The 16,773-nt window shown below is 39.6% G+C and overlaps 1 protein-coding gene across 2 annotated transcripts in view; it reads left to right on the top strand.

Moving 5' to 3' along the window:
• Positions 1 to 16,548, top strand: part of EVC (EvC ciliary complex subunit 1) — an 82,819-nt gene extending 66,271 nt beyond the window's left edge. The window contains exons 13-21 of one of the 2 annotated variants that reach the window (XM_067556409.1): positions 640 to 749; positions 2,312 to 2,522; positions 5,396 to 5,602; positions 6,431 to 6,575; positions 8,747 to 8,855; positions 11,148 to 11,274; positions 11,860 to 11,953; positions 13,562 to 13,667; positions 14,716 to 16,548. In XM_067556409.1, coding sequence (XP_067412510.1) covers positions 640 to 749; positions 2,312 to 2,522; positions 5,396 to 5,602; positions 6,431 to 6,575; positions 8,747 to 8,855; positions 11,148 to 11,274; positions 11,860 to 11,953; positions 13,562 to 13,667; positions 14,716 to 14,797 — 1,191 coding nt within the window. In that variant the 3' untranslated portion in view covers positions 14,798 to 16,548. The remainder of the gene's footprint in view (positions 1 to 639; positions 750 to 2,311; positions 2,523 to 5,395; positions 5,603 to 6,430; positions 6,576 to 8,746; positions 8,856 to 11,147; positions 11,275 to 11,859; positions 11,954 to 13,561; positions 13,668 to 14,715) is intronic. The other variant, XM_067556411.1, reaches the window with a different exon arrangement.
• Positions 16,549 to 16,773: the final 225 nt, after the last annotated feature.

The raw sequence follows: 16,773 nt of genomic DNA on the forward strand, positions 1-16,773 counted from the left end.
GTCTCCCTTACCTTGTGAACTGTGTGGAATGTGCAGTATTGTTCTAGTCCTGTTGGTCTCAGGATATTAGAAAGACAAGGTAGGTGAAGTAATAAAAGATTATGGTCCAATAAAATATATTACCTCATCCAACTTGTGTCTCTGTATGGAATATGTCATCTGATGCAAGATGATAAAATTTTCACCTTGTTGACAGAAAGTAAAAAAAACACACTGCCCTTCAGAAAGGGTCTTCAGTGTTCCAAAAAAACCTTTGAAGCTCCCAGACATCATTCATTAAAATATTATTGTGCCTGTTTGTTTGGTTACCCTCTGTCAGACAAATGGAGACCACAAAGTCAAATCACTGGGAAGCACATCCCAGCCCTTATCCAAAGCCTACCAAAGTCAGTGCAGAGACTCCCATTGTTTTCAATGAGATCAGGCCCATAAGTATTGAAAAAATATTCCTGAACAGCATTACTTGAAAGCAGGGGCATCTGTAAATACTGCAGAGTGAATTTTGTATTTGAGAGGGAAATTGTTTGTAATTGTTCATAAACATATTACAGAATCATAAACTAATGCATAGTATAGCACCATTTGAAAGTGATTAAAATGAGATCTTAATGTTGTGGGTTTCCCCCCTTCTTCTTTTAGTTATGGACGAAGGAGTATGCTCTGTCTGCTGTGATGCAACAACACTTGTCTGAGAAACATGAGAAGATTATTCAAGGTGTTTTAAGCCGATTAAGTGGCCTCAGTGAGGAGTGAGTATGGTCCTATCACTAAACAATGCTGTAAAACTGCAAGTGTAATGAAAAACTCTTGTATAATCCAGGCTTGGGTGGGGAGTTATGAACAGAGACTCTTCGGTTATCTGTATAGAGAGAGAGAGAGAGCTACCATAAGTTTTATATTGAACGAAAATTAATTGCTCACTAGCTAACACTGCAAGAATCCTACGATGAGGAAAACCCCAACATCCTCACTGTGTCATACTAATGCTTACTGGTGATCATGATGGGTTACACAGTGATGGACCTCTCTTCTTGGTAGGACAGCCTGTGGTTTGTCAAATGGTTTGTTTTCAGAATATTTACTCTTGTTTCTGAATCATCCCTAACTTTGCATTCACAAGTTCGACTGCTATATAGGAACTTGATTTCTCTGTCTCACTTTGTAGCAGGCCAGGATTCTTGCTATATACTGACACTTCCCTTAACCTTCCAGGATGAAGTTCTCAGTCCACTGCTCTTTCCTCTTGACCTTTAATCGTTTCTTCTTTTAATCCAATACAGAACTCTACATATCTGTTGATACCCCTTACTTCTTCCTGCCCACTCTCTCTTCCTGTCTTGATGAAGAAAACTTATGGCTTCATCTCCTCTTCTTTTGGCTAAATGTGTCTACAAGAGATATAGTGCCCTTGGGCAGAAGTAGCCTTCTCAGTAAACACAACTCCACATCTTGTCTTTCTTTTTTCATAAAGACAACAAGTGTCTTCATTGACCATGACTTTGAGATTGTCTGCTACTCTGAAATCTTTCTCCTACAGCATGCATGCAGAGCTGCCTATCATTGCCTCAGCAATGTTGCCACTGTAGACCACTATCTTGACGCCGCCTCCCCATAAATCATCATGTATGCCTTTATTTCCTCTGACTGTTGCGGTTCTTTCCTCTGTGACCTCTCCACACCCTGAGTCTCCCTTGTGTACAGAAAGCTGATGCCACCCTTCTAACACACACAAGCATGCCTGCCTTGCCCCACACCCTCAGATTACTCCATTAGCTCGCCATCCATTTCAGGCTCAAAATTGACCTCTTTATTTCTTAAAATGTACCATAAACTTCCTCTATCTGCTCCCCTCCATTCAACTACTACTGGTCTCCTCTCTGTCCCACCACACAGTACCATAAATGCTGGTTGCAAAAGACTCTGTTCTGCAGCTCCTGAAATTTGGAATAACCTTCCTGTATAACTCAGCTACATGCACTTTCCATCTCATTTCAAATCTCAAATGAAGACATCTTTTACTCCATTATATAGGCTTCTTAATTTCTTTTCCTCCCTCTCATTTTATTTTTTTTTCCTTTTTACTTTGTCACTACAAAATTGGAAAATTGTCACAGTGACACATGCACTGTATAATTCTGTAAAGTATTTTGGGATGCAATTAGTATGACAGACCCTACACAAAACATGCATTGTATTTGGTGTAAATCTTTTATCTATGAGCCATGGCTGTCATTGTTGAATATAAATACACAAAACAACCAAGTAGCTCAGTTGATAAATGGAGATTAAAAACTCATGATCCCTTTCACAGGTCTGCTAAGTACATATTACGGAAACATAGACTCTTGCTGTGTTCAGTTCTCAGAAGGTTAGCTGTCCGAAACGTTGCTATGGCTACTCTGACTCATATGAAAATGTCCCAGAAGAAAAGCTTGCTTCAGGAATTAAGAGAGCAACACACTCTGCAAAAGAGTTCCTCACACTGTCAAGATGAACATCAGTGGCAACTACAGAAAGCAATGGTATTTATCGTTTCCTGACTGTTTTCACCAGTTCTTATCTTGTAGAATGTCTGCCATTGAAAGCAGCCTTGGGAGTCCCAAGAAATTAAATAAAGATGAGAAAAAGAAACACCCTCTATTAAAAAATGTGCCCGTTATAAACATGTAAAGTGCCTTAGCACAAGTATCGTTTCAATAGAAAAATTAGGTTTCCTACAACTTTAGGTGTACAGAGGACATCACTCCTCTAGCTGTAAGGCTACTCTGGCAAGAATAACAAAGATTTTAGTGTTTTTTTATTTTTTGTGAAAGCAACAGTTGAAACGTACAATGCTGGCCTGTAAAGGAAACAAGCCCCATGCAAGAAGGTGAGAGAAATTCCCACCAGAGCTGTTAGTAATTGTGCACTGTAAAAGCCCTTCCTTGTGGTAAAGGGTTTTTATGTCTTGTCACAGGGCCAGAAATGTGTTCCGCAGCGGTCATTCACATCCACATGAGAGGCTGGCCATCTTCTCTTTTTCCTTCCCTAACTCAGCAATGTCTGTTAGTTGACTTGTCTATTTCTTGTATTTCTAGAGTTAATGGGAGTGAATATATTCATTGGCCATTCTTGAGTATCTGCTTCCAGGAAAGGAGGGTAGTTTGTGTCTGCATGACCTGCCTGGAAAGTCAATCTTCAGTTCACTTATTTTCACATGAGATTTCAAATTTCAACACTCAGACACTCATGTTAGTCCCCAACCCAACCAACACTACTGGATAGATAGGGTTGACTTTCCTATGAAACACAATGTAGCTGTATGTCCTATGGAGAGTGACTTCAGAAGCTTAACTCCACCTGTAGCAGATGAGTATCTTTTGTGTATCTCAGCCCCGGACCAGTCTTTCTTCAATTGCCTACCTCTCATTGGACTCTATCCTTCATTTCAGCCCTTAAGTAGAAGTCAGCAACTCTGTCTACAACCAGATCCTAGTATAATTTGGATACCAGTTTCGTATGGATTGATTTGTCCATCAAAATATTTCCTGTTGAATGTAAGAGTCTTGGGATATTATGAATGCTTCAGGTTATTAAAACTGAAAACACAAACACATTTTTACCACATTTCTCCTGTTTTTGCATTTAACCTGCCTCCCACACAGACACTGATCTGAAGCAGAGACTATATTCCCCAGCAAGATTCTGGATAGATCAGCTGACGGGACGCAAGGAGTGTTCTTTTTGCCCCTCCCCTCTTGTACTGATCTATAGAGGCCAGCCACAAACTGGCCCTCTAAAGAAATGCCAAGAATAGTACCATATGATATCCCCTGCCACAGGAGAAAGGGGAAGGAGCTGACTAGCTGAACGGTGGGAGCGGATAATTCACAGATTGTCTAACAGAGAGTCTGTACATTGCTTACTTTTACAATATTTTTTAAAATTAACTTAAATGAGAGCATATACCATTTTAGATATGCTGCTAGACAGCGTAATGGAGGCATTGAATCTTCTAACAGTATAAAAATGTAAATTTCATTCAAGAAAACAGCAAGACAAACCAAAGTTCAACTATGATAAGATGACATCTGTGCCTTGTAAGAAAGAAAAACTAATACATAAAATTCCTGTTGGGCTTAAACAAACAAAAAAAAAAATCAGAAACATCTGCCTGAGTTAAAGATGTGTCAAAAGAACCCAGCTTTAACATGGGCACCATCACCCTGCAGAATACCTGTGGGTAGTTAATAATCTCTTTTAGAGATGGAGAAACTGAGGCACAGAAGTGAAGTGACTTGCCCAAGGTCACTCAGCGATGAATTATGACATGTTGTGTGTTTGCTTTCCATATGTATGCTCACAGGTGAGGAGCACAGAGCATTTGCTTCAGAAATCTTTTCAGTGCTTCCCATTGGATGGGACTTCTTGGGATCCAACAAATCCCTAGTTTGCTTCATGTAAGCAGCACCTGATCAGCTTCTGCCATCACTAATAGGAAGCAATTAAGTAAATAGCATTTATAGCAGACAGTGTCAAGGGACACAGAAATAATTGCAGTGCCTGGAACACATTTTTTTGTAGAAAGTCTTTTTACCTTATTTATTCTCTCTGGCTTTTATTGAATGTATGCTTAAAGTATACCTCATTTCCCCCTTTTCTTTCCCTATACCCTCTGCTAGTGAAAACCAGTGTTTTGCATTACTGTTATCTTCTAAGGCCGTACAATATACTGCCCTCATCAACGTTTTATCCAAGTGCCTGAGTATTGTTCTTACCTAGTGCCTTTCACTACAAAGGATCCCAAAGTAGTTTACCAGCTTACCCTATAAGAATTGCTTCATTCAAACCCAAAATGCAGCTGCCTCTGGGGTGAAACCACATCATCCATTTAACAGTGCCTAGCAAAGCTGAACAACAGTTTAGGACAAAAAGGAAAGAAAAATACCAAACAGTTGAAATTGTGGTGAGCAATTGTAGTTACCCAGTTTGTAATAAAGGCAGGTCATTGAGGTTAACACACTAGCTGTTGAAAACTTAGTTACCAGAAGTGGTCAGGACCTCAATTTCACATCTCATCTGAAAGATGACACCTTTAGCAGCACACTACCCCCTAATAGTACAGGTGATGAACATCCTAAACACCTACCCACTCACCCTTCCCTGGAGGGAGCCAAGAATAGGTACATTTAGATATAATCAAAGACAGCCTTGTTGCAGGGGTGAAGGGAATTTCCTTTAAAAACCACATATACAGTAGGATCATACTCAACTTTGATATCGCTATTAAGATCAATAGACTTATCCCAAGGATGACTTTGTCTCCTAAAGAATCAAGAGTCTAATGCCCACTTATTTGGCCATAAAAGTACGTAGTGGGAAGTTAGTGTTCTAATAGTTTTTGTCTGATTACCAGGAATCTCATATTCTGGAAGAAGAAGAAAAGTTGGAAGAGGAGACTCAACAAACACGTTTGGAATTTCACCAGCAATTAGTCGCAGAAATCCAAGAAGCTCTTCAGCTTGTACAGCAGCACATGGAACAAGTGATTGGACAGGCCTTGCTCCAGCACGCCCGGCAAGAAGCTGCTAACCAAAGTCCCGCAGATGGAGAGGACTTCAAGGTATTTGATCAGTCCCTAACAGCCTTTTTAGGAAATGGGAAATACTTTGTCTGAAAAAATGGAAGGCTGCTATGGTAATTTATAATCCAGTGTAAGGAAGCATCACAAGCAGAAGAACTACAACCTGTTATATGATCTTACAAACCCTGTATAGAGATGCAGAGCTCTTCTGCTGACTTATCCTGGCAACCAGACCAGGCCTTATTAGGCCCAACTCAGGAGTATAAAAGAGTTAAGAGCTCTCTCCGAGAGAGAGAGAATTAGTAGGGTTAGGAGCAGGTTGGGATCACTACCCATTTACAAGGAGTCTAAGGTTAATACATACTATAAATTAACAAACAGAATTATTGCAAAGTCGAGATGAAAATTGGTTGATCCATATTAAAGTATATAGCAAGTTTGACAGAGATAAGAGGAGAAGTGGCTTACTGTACTGTACAATGAAATATGGTAGAGTTCTGTGTGCATTGTAGCTCATTGGCAATCCAGGACAGAATGGGCGATGGAGGCTGAACCCCTCTATCATAGAAGTAGTCCTCTCCATATGACGATTGAAGTGCATTGGTAGGGAAGCTTGCACTGCTATTATTCATGTCGTGCTGTTCTGTGGATAAACAGAGAGCCTTATTTTCCAGAAAATCAATCTGGCACATTTCACAAGCACTAAATTCACTCTCTCTCACTCACTCTCACTCTCACTCTCACACACACACACACACACACAAAAATGAAGTTTTCTGCTTGTCTTCTATTTCACTTCTTAAGCTGACAGAAACATTTTAGTTCTTGCCTTACTATATTAACAACCACTTGCACTGTGTATTGCAGGAGAGATTGATAGAAGCAGCTGTAGAGAGTGTATATGTGACCAGCACTGGTGTCAATAGACTGGTTCAAAACTATTACCAGCAAATAGGAAAAATCATGGACGGGCATGAAGACAGAAAACTTCAACAACTGAAATCTCTTCAGGGTATGAATAATAGCAGCAATTATGTTGTGTTACGGTTTATTTTTGACAAATGCCATTAATTTATGTAGACATCTAAAGAGATCTTTAAAATACAAACACTTGTCTTATGTAACAGTCAGTCACAAAAGAAATCAAATGTGTAGATCTGCATGCACCATCAAAAACAAACCAAAGCTCTACAAGTATAATCATTTCAGGATTTGATTTCCAAAATGTCACCAGTTCACCAAGCTCAGACCTTGGCTGTACCAGTCAATGACCACCACCTCCCATTCAGTTTGCTAGGCTGTACTCTGAAGCATGCAATACAAGGGGTAGGAGCTTCAATGCCTTTTAGAGCCTGCATTGTTGAACTGGAGCCATGCAGCAAAGGATCCCTGCATTTGTCATTCAGGGTCTAGTCCTGAAAAATACTGAGGTCCTCAACTCCTGGTGGCTTTTGGCCCTGATTCGGCAGTGCATCCCTAGTCAGCTTTGAACTTAGAAACCTTCCTAACTCCCATTGTCTTTGATAAGCCTAAGCATCTGGCTACAGCTAAGCTTGTGCCAAAATATTTTGCTCAATAGGAATGGACTTAAGCATATGCCTAAATGCTTTGCTTTAGCAGGGACTTAAATATCACTCACATGACTGAGCAACAAAGTATGGAGTGAGAGCCAGTTTGAAAAGTACCAAGTCTGGCAGTTGCTCATTTAGAACATTTTGTCATCTGCTTGGATATATTAATGGTTCAACGCATCAATATTGCAGAAGTTACAAGCTGTGTGAGAATTAAATTTATAAGCAGCTGCTAAGAGTGCGGTTTTGCTCTTTGATTGAAGATCCGCAGCTAGGGGAAAATACCTTCATTGTGCTACTTGAGTATAAACCTACTGGCATGATAGATCACAACTTTATTTATGTTGGTAATAAAAACAGCTGTGTATAAGACCCTTGAGAATACAGTCTAGATCTGTGTGGCCCAAGACTCACCCAGTGGAGACTCACAGATCAAACAAAAGCAATCATGAATAACTAGAGTGAAAGAATATTGCAGACCTGTGTGCTTTTACTGCTATCCATCTTAGGTTTTTAATAGCAATGAACAACTACTCCTCTTTTGTGATTCTTGTTTATTATGCTACGAGACAGAGTTCTACAGAACTTACACCTGTCTAGTAACTCCTGCCAATGGCCATCAACCATAGCCTATCTGAGAAACCTAGAATTGGTGCATTTTCTTTAGATACTGCTCTTTAACACAATACTCAGGTTAAGCTAATCTGTGAACCTTACATGTTATTTTAGCCTCTTGTAGCCCTGTGACAGCTGCTTCTTGCTCTCCGCCTTTTGCTTTGCTTTTCCTTATTTTATTATCTATCACAGGTCCAGCTGTGCCTGAGGTATTGCTGGAAACAGCTGTCATCTCCACTTTGAAGTCTGCCATACTGTGTTCAGGAGAGGATTGGGCTTGTGCTTGTATCACATCCTCCTCTGTACTTAGAAAAACAAAGACCCTGCCGCAGTGGCTAATTGTGTCCTACAGAAGCACAAGTGGTGCCTGTGATCTTCATTAAAGCATAACACAAATAATAAAACAAACAAGTTTAGCAGCCTGGGACCACATCCATTTCTTGTGCAAATTGCATCGACTTCAGTATAATTATATCCAGAATGGATTAGATCCTTTGGTTTATCAGGGCTTGCTCCTGCCTTCTTCCTCAAGATGAAACGGAAATGGGTACACCTTGAAAAGTTCACAACCGAGTTGTTAGTGTGAAGGACTTGTAGCTAGCAGAAGTCTAGACTGTAACCTGGACTGAGTTCTATGACTTGAGGGAGTCACTTCACTTTCTTGTACATCACTCAGCCTAGTGGGAAAAGTGGATAAAAATAATAATTCTCTGAAAATTATTACCTGCCACTGAGCCTTTCTGGAACAGTGAATTACAAAAAAAATTGGCCAATTTTTCAACTGGTTATAAAACAAATCATAGTAGCATAAGTATACACAGCAGGTGTATGTAAGAAGTACTTTACACACTACAACAGCACTAAGTTTGGAAGGACTGGGATAGTATTGAATTGGGCTGATAATAAATTAATTTACATTTTCCTATCACTACTCAAAGTAAAAACATCACAGGATTTGTTAGTTTGAACAGAAAATTTTACAGAAATGTTATTTTAGCAGAAAGGACTGAAAGTAACAGACTCAGAAAAAAACAAGAGAATGAACAGACAGTGAAAGAAAAAATGAATCAAGGCACCCTGGACATGTCATCTGCAGTCCATCAAAGGTGAGAGCAGGCAGGAATAGTACTTATTCTCGTTACTTAAATCCTGTGAATTGTTTCAGTTCTGTGAACTAAGCTACAGTTAAATAACTTCAAACAACAGACCCCAAAATCTTGTTCTTGACATTTGCTTGTTTTGCCTTTAAAGGAAAAGAAAAGTGTATTCTCAAATGATGTGTATCTGAGCTCCGAGAATTGCTTTGTGACTATTAACAAACATTTTGATGTTCATTCATCACAGTACGTAAAGCAGCACATAAGGCACTTGCTATCAGAAAAGATTTTTAAAAATATTTCAAATCATATGCTAATTTTTAAAAGTACTTTGAAGTAAATATGAGCTGGAGACTTTCAGACACAGCATATTCAGTCTAATGTGGTTAAGACACTGAAAATACAGTTGTTCACTTTGAATAAATTTATACTGTAACTAAGATAAAATTAGGGAATCGTGAATAACCTTATTTAAAATGCAAAGAAGAGTGCAATTAGCAACCTGTGGTTTGAAAGATACTGCATTATATTTAGAGCTAGATCTTCCAAAGGGATCCAGCCCTTAGAGTACTACTGTAGTAAATGGATACTAGTTAATGGATCAGTAATCTGCTACTATGATTTTACACAACTAACGTCCTGATCCCAAAAGCACTTACTAATGGATATATACTATTTACTAGAGTAAAAGGTTTCATTGTGTATGTGTTTGCAAGACTGGGCCATAAGGCATGAAATTTGTGAGATATTTGTTTTTGTGATCATTTCCTGGCTTAGTATGAGGAGCGACGCGTAGATTGTTCCATTTTGTCACAACAGTAAGGATAAGCATTTGTCCAGATACCCTGCTATCTCTAATTCAGAAGAAATCATCATTCAAGTCCCTACTCTTCATCCTCATTTGTAATATTCTCTAGAAAGGAATCCATGTAACTCAGGATTGTAGCAAAGATCTCACTGTTAATCACTCTCCACAATCTTCATCTCTGCTTTTAGAGATGAAACACAATTCACTTCACTTCACAAATTGTAGCTGTTGCTTACTTTTTTTTACTTTCTCCATAATATATTTCATATAAAATAAAATGCAGTTAACCTTAGTACAAGCAGAAGTACATAGTGATGGATAATGTAGTTTTTTGTTAATCCAAAGTAGTTGATTAATTTCTAAGCTATCATCAAGACTTGCTCCGCACTTGTCATTGTGATTTCTTCTACGTCAAATCCTGGCCCTAAGGAAATCAGTGGGGAAACTCCCATTAATACCAATAGAAAGACTTCCATAGTTGGTTTAGGGCCTCAATTCAGTTGTTTCATTCCATGCTCAAAGAGCAATTAGAAAAAGCCAACATTCCATAAGCATTCAGCATTAAAATCGGCCTTGATTAGCTAATGTGATGATATATAGGTAGCATTTGTATGTGGGAATGCTAGAGGACAGTGTTTCTCAACCTTTTTGTGCTGGTGATCGCATTTGGACTTAAAAAAATTCATGACCCTTCCAGGATCATGACTTGAAATTCATGACTTGAAAAGGCAGGGAGCTGAATCTGTCTGAGCCCTGCCCCCCTGAGCCCAAATCCTCCCAGGTTGAGAAACTGCTCTATGAGATCAAAGGCACTCATAGTTCTCAGAAATGTGGTGGGTGACTAGTAGCCCTAATATAATAACTGCAGTTTTAAAGCAGATCTGATTGGAGGAAAGAAGCATTTCAGATACAACAGAGTTACAGAAATTTGAGGTTCTGCTGTTCTAATATTAATCTTTGGCCAACAAAATAAGTCAAGCAGACAATACGTTTGCCAATGCAAACACTGTTTGGCTCCATCTCAGCTAAGCTCTGTAATACCAAGAGTGAAATTCCTGATTCTTCTCTTTTAGCTGAGCTTCCACAAGTAAGTCTTGTTGGCAGATGGACAATACAGGGAAAGACAAAAGAGCTTATTTGAAAATACAATGCAGAATATTATAGTGTTGATGTCAGCCTCTAACCTTAGAACATTATAAAAGAGGGCCTGAATCTTACCAAAAGACTATCCAAAGCAACATATGCTCCTGCAGTTTGGAGGTAGAGCAAACCTACCAAAACAAAAAAACTTTTGTTCCATTTAGTGACTATGGAAGCTGTTAAAATTAACTGCTGCAGCAAAATTAATTGTCCTTTTATGGTTGCACGGGGTGATCTCAGTTGTCATAGTTTCTCATTCTGTAACAAACCTCCTAGTATGCATAAGCACAAAAACAGATCTATTCCTTAGGTTAAACTAAACACTTTTGAACTAGCTTGCTTTCCTTTACCAGGATATTGTTACAACAAAAAAAGTTCTTGGCACAGTTCGACATGCAGCAGCAGGTTCGTCTAGATTCCCTAAAGCAGAAGATATTGGTACTACATCATCTAGAAACACAGCTCGAGAATCAGTTAAAGGTAAATCAAGGTCAAATAATTTGCAGGTATAGTAAGCTGAGTTCCAGCTCCCATTGAACTCAGTGGCAAAATATCTGATGGGCTCCGAGGGTTTTTTCCAAGGCCCATTGAGGTTAGTGGAAAAACACCCCATTGACTTTCATGGACTGTGGCTCATCAGGCTCTGAGCTTGCCAAAGCCTTGTCAAGAACAGATCAACTAATGTGTTAAGTCTGATCCTCCCAAAGGGTATTTCATTAGTACAGAGAAGAAAATTTGGCAGGTGGTTTTTATTTTAATGTGTATTTTTCTCACTTCAAGTTCCCTCTGTGAGCCAGTTGTGAGCATGCCTACCCTGTCATTGCGATAACATTTCTGTCCTTTCTGCAACATTCTCTCTTTGCTGACCAAAAGCAGAGGACATAGACTTCTTATTCCTGCTTCATGCTTTGGTTCACAGATGTGACCCTGGTGACTGCTTTGCTCTTCTAAACCCACATATGCTCTCCTTGAGTAGAATAGGATGGCCTGGAATCAAATTGTTTGACTTTTGTTAACATTCTTCTCTTTTATAGAGTATCATAAAATGTCTTCTTTTGTGTTCAGCAAGCAGAACAGGACTTCCTCACTGACCTAGCTTCGTTAGCCCGAGTTCCACTCACAATGCACAAGCAACCTCTAAATAGAAGTGTACAATCAGGTTAGTATTGGGATACTTATTTGTTGTTTTTTTAACGCTTCAGGCGTGGTAAGGGGTTTTCAAATGATACACACCCCCACTTTTCTTATAACATTGGTTCAGAAACTAGGCAATGTGATTCGCCAATTAAGATTCCAATCCAGGCTGATACAGGACATCAGATTTACAAGCCAGCACTTTTACCCATTTACCCTCCCCAGATCAGTATCCTCAATGGAAAAAAAACAATTGCTCTTGTGGATTCCTGTTTAAATGTGTGTTGAACTAACAGAGAATCCTCCTAAGTTTTTTCAAGCCCAAGACATTAGTTTGCTGGCTATACTCTCTGACCACACTAGAAAGTTTTCAAAGGTACAAATGGCAGTATGGCACACATCTCACCTGCAAGTCAGTGGGAGTTGGGGAACATAAGTGCCATTTGTACCTTTGAAAACCTCCCCCTGAGTGGGAAAGGGTTCCAAGAAAAGTCATCTACCACTCATAGCTGAGAGTTGTGGGCTTTCCTGCCGGATTACATCTGGTAAAAGACAGATGTAGCCACCAAATAAGAAGATTCAGATTTGAACATGCATCTTCAAGGAAAAGAGAGAAACTCACCTAAGTAGAGCCTCTGGCATGAATGTTACTATATCATTTTACACGTTTGTGAAAGTCTTACCAGAGATGTATCCAGCAAGTTAAGGCTTTGGCTAACTTAATTATTCAACCTAGAATTACTTTGACACCTTCAGCATCCTTCTCAGAAACACCTGACCATAATGAGGGACTCCATTCACAGATTAAAATTATTTGCAATCAAACAGGCATCAGAACTGAATCACCCAGATTTCTCTCCTTTGGTGGGGAAGAAGGAATAAGCCTCCTTTATTCCCCACCTGCAGCCTAAAAAAGTAAACTCCTATGAAAAGGTATAATCATGGAAGCTTTGCATACTTACAGGAGTTAACCGTAGCCTTAATGAAGTCACTGTTTCAGCTGACATGGACAAATGTTAAAATCACATCTAGACCCCTCAATTGTGGAGCCAAATCTGCAGGTGCAGTTAATTGAGTGTGTAACCTCCAGTTGAAAATCCCTGACCTAGCTGAATCCTCTAATCAGTTGCTGTAGTGAAATATTTAAGGTGAGGTTTCAAAGCACCTCGAAATTAGGGCCACAAGTTCAGTTGAAAGTCAGTGGCACTAAATACTCCTAATTAACTCACTTTAGACACTTTTGAACCCACCCTATCCCCATGCTATCATTTCCCCCCTCTCCCATCCCAACCCTGCCTGGCCGTATGGGTGAATAACTAGAGATATAGTTGAGACTACAAAAAAGTGTGGGGGAGCTTAACATCAAATAGTTTCTCTACAAGTTTCCTTAAAATTACAAAGCAACTGCCTTTATTCTTCCATATGGTTGTAGCTCACAGCAGTCTCCATTAGTTCACTAACACACTTTTTTCTGCTTAGAAACGATGTGATTGTGCTTTAAGCCATTAGGCCACATTCTAAAACATGCCAGCCTTTGGCAAGTGTGAAAAGAAAGACATGGCCACTGCATGGTAAATCATAATCAAAAGGAGTTACTGGAGTGATTTTAAACCACATTTCCATGCCTTTTCAGGGAAACAACAAAAAGGAAGAACTTCCATTCTTGGGGGAAAAAGGACTTCGATGACTTCAATGAAAAATGATCAGATGTCCCAGGGACAGACTTCTGGATCGTTCAGGTATAACAGGAACTAAAATTAATGCCTACTGAAAAGCATGTTTATAATAACTGATTCAAAATCTGTTTCTCAAGAAAGTATGTTGATCTGGTAGAAAAAATACAGTATCTACGTTCTTTCCTCTTCTAACCAATATTCTTCTTAAAGCGTGAACATACTCGCTCTCCCCCATCACCCTTTATAAAGGCAGAAAGAGCTTCTAAATTTAACTTCCTAGTCCGTTTTTTCTTTTTAAAATTTCATTTTAATTTGAGATAGAAATAAGAAATTGTATGTTTATGTCCACACTTGGTATTTCTAAGGTGTCTTTCACTGTGTTTCTTACACATGGGGATAGATTCACAGCTGGTATAATTCAACATAGGTCTATTTATGTCTGTGGAATTACAATGATTTACAACAGTCACAATTTGGCCTCTAATATATAAACTTTCAGCTACTACCTCTATTTCCTGGACAAAGGCAAGCGCTAGTTGTTGGCTTCTGGAGCAACAGAGCTGACAGTTTTTGCTATCAGCAAAATCACTATGTGAAATATCCCCTATAGTGCTAACTAGACAAGCAGAAAGAGGCTCAAACCTGAAACAAGCCAGCTGATTATTGGGGGACAGATGATTGCTGGGGCTTGATGCATTGAACAGATCCTTCTGACAGGTATTGCAAAGAGTTGCTTCTGAAGAATCATATGGAGCCTTTGGGCAAGAGTATTTATCCCTTTGTGCCGGGATAGCTTTCAGAAGATGGCTCTTGTCCCTGATGGCATCATCACCATGTTTTCTCGTACATTCCTTTCCTAAAGCAAAAAGCAGACAGGTTTGTAGCATGGGCAAAGATCACAGGGTAGATCAGTGCATATTTATTTTTGTTTTGACAGGCTTTTAATAAGTCAGTTGAAGCTAGAAAGTGCAAGCCTAATATTACAATGTAACAAATTCCCTTCTGTTATATAAATAGAATTAGATTTTAAAAATAGAATCAGAGCCATTGAGAATTTTAGTCTAAAATTTTATTTTGTTGGGTTTGATTTTTGTTTTTGTTTTTTTATCAGAAATAAATTGCAGAGTCAGCATGAAACTGAAATTGATCAAGGGAAGACTTCAAAGATGCTGAAGAAAAGGTGCAACGTGTAAAGAAAACAGTCCTCTGAATTATCTGTCAGCCTGAATGTTGAGTCCCAAAGCAATTTTCTGGACAAATGGAACTACTGTAAACATTTACTGAGCAGAATTATTGGGGAACAAATAAGAACCTCATTCAAAATTAAGGAGCCTTATTCCACAATTGTGAAGCAGTATAAACAAAATAATTTTTCCACTGTATGGAAATACAGCATGTAGCCATCTTCCTTCAGAGGATAATGAAACATTCCTACTCGGTTCTGTACAGAAGAACAGGAAACCAGCTCTGTCCACCACAAGAGCTCTGAGAAATGTTTTCTTTTTGTGAAAAGTAGCTGGATTTGCAGGAAGTCCTCAACTTTCAGCAATCAAGAAAAATACATAAATGGAGGGAGAAGAGGGAGAGTGTATTCAGCTACAACACCTGCTCGATAGGGTCTCCAAAAGGACAGCTTATTAGGGCAAGCTGGGCAGGGGCACTGGGGAAATCTTTTGACCCTTTGGCCAGCCAGGATCCAGGAATCCAGATTGGCATAAAAACATTGTCAGCCTTTGCATAGCAATGAGTCATTCTTAGAAATCTGTGCCTTTAGGTTGAATAAATATCTGCATGTGATCTGTTAAATCCTCAAGCAAATTCAAGCCCAACCTGTCAGGAGGTGGTACAAGGGGGGGGTCCTCTTTCTGGAGAGTGGGGATAGGAAATGAAGCCTAGAGAGAACAGAATGTAGATTTGAAAGGTCAGACTACAAAATAAACAAAAATCATCTTAAGTAATGACTGATAATGAGCAGTATTAGTTAACAGCATTAACTAAGACAGCATTAAAAATTAGTAGTAAACACAGCAAGCCCCTCATTGCAAAAGTACTGACCACTGCAGCTCCTATTGAATTCTTCTGAAAAATCCAGCAAACAGTTTCAAAAGAGAATGGCGAGACATGCAGAAGCAGTGCCAGTTCACGACTCCAGCTGAAGTCGGTGGAAGCTGTGTGTACTGAGCCCCTCTGAAAATCAGATGGAGAGAACAGCTGGAAACCTGACGTGTTTGAATCTGAGATGCTAGAAGAAAACTTAAATCCAGTGGAAACCTGTGACAAAGTGATTTGTTCCCATAGAAACTGAAGCAACTGGCAAGTGAAGCACTGTTTCTAAAGACGGCTCTGTTTGACCAATACTAGTACACAGCATTCAAAGCAATAGGTATTTAAGCCCAGCCGTACAGAAATGAGGTGACTGTTCATGAGAGCAGCAGAGAGTGGACACTGATGAAGAATATTTCCTTTTACATTTCCTTCCCCAGTCCTTCCCTCCTTCGTGATTGCTCTCACAGGCCCTCTCCACATAGCTTTCTCAAGTTAGATACTGCTTTCGGAGTCATTAAACAGCAAGAAAAAGAAGGAAGCAACCAGTCCAAACCATCATTAAATGCCTCTCCTCAGCCCTATTAGCTACAGTCCCTGTACAGGCCTCTGGCTTGTCCTGCTGATCTGTCTAGGACCTTTCCTAGCAAAGGCCAGCAGGTTATGCTGTGTAATGGGACAGTTATGGAGGGCCACCTGCCAAGCACTCCTAAATATTTAGCCCCTGCTAGTCCTGGCAACCACCGTGCAGTGTGGCTTTTATTTCCAGGGACCAAATTACGGTGCTTTCACCATGGCTGGTTTCTCCCCCTGAACTCTGAAAGGGCCATCACAATAGCCTTTTTTGAAAGACTAAGCCAGTGTAGAAGTGTTCAGAATAGATTATAACTATAATTACAGTTACAGGGCCAGTGGAGCTGTGCCCCCATCTGAGGCTCTGGCTCACACTGATTAGGTAAATGCAATGGCACACCGTGGAAGTTATTACCGTTAGACAAAGAGTGTTGCCATTAGAGCAGGTGCCATTTCTGTTGCAGGGCACTTGCTATGATCAGTGTAAGGAACCAGTGAGACGCGGTACGCCCGATTTGCAGATCAATAAGGTTTAATGTGCAAGGATTTTTTA

This window comes from Emydura macquarii, unplaced genomic scaffold (assembly GCF_026122565.2).
Source record: "Emydura macquarii macquarii isolate MOO-44397 ecotype Brisbane River unplaced genomic scaffold, CSIRO-AGI_Emac_v2 contig_1768, whole genome shotgun sequence".
In the NCBI taxonomy this organism is placed as follows: domain Eukaryota; kingdom Metazoa; phylum Chordata; order Testudines; family Chelidae; genus Emydura; species Emydura macquarii.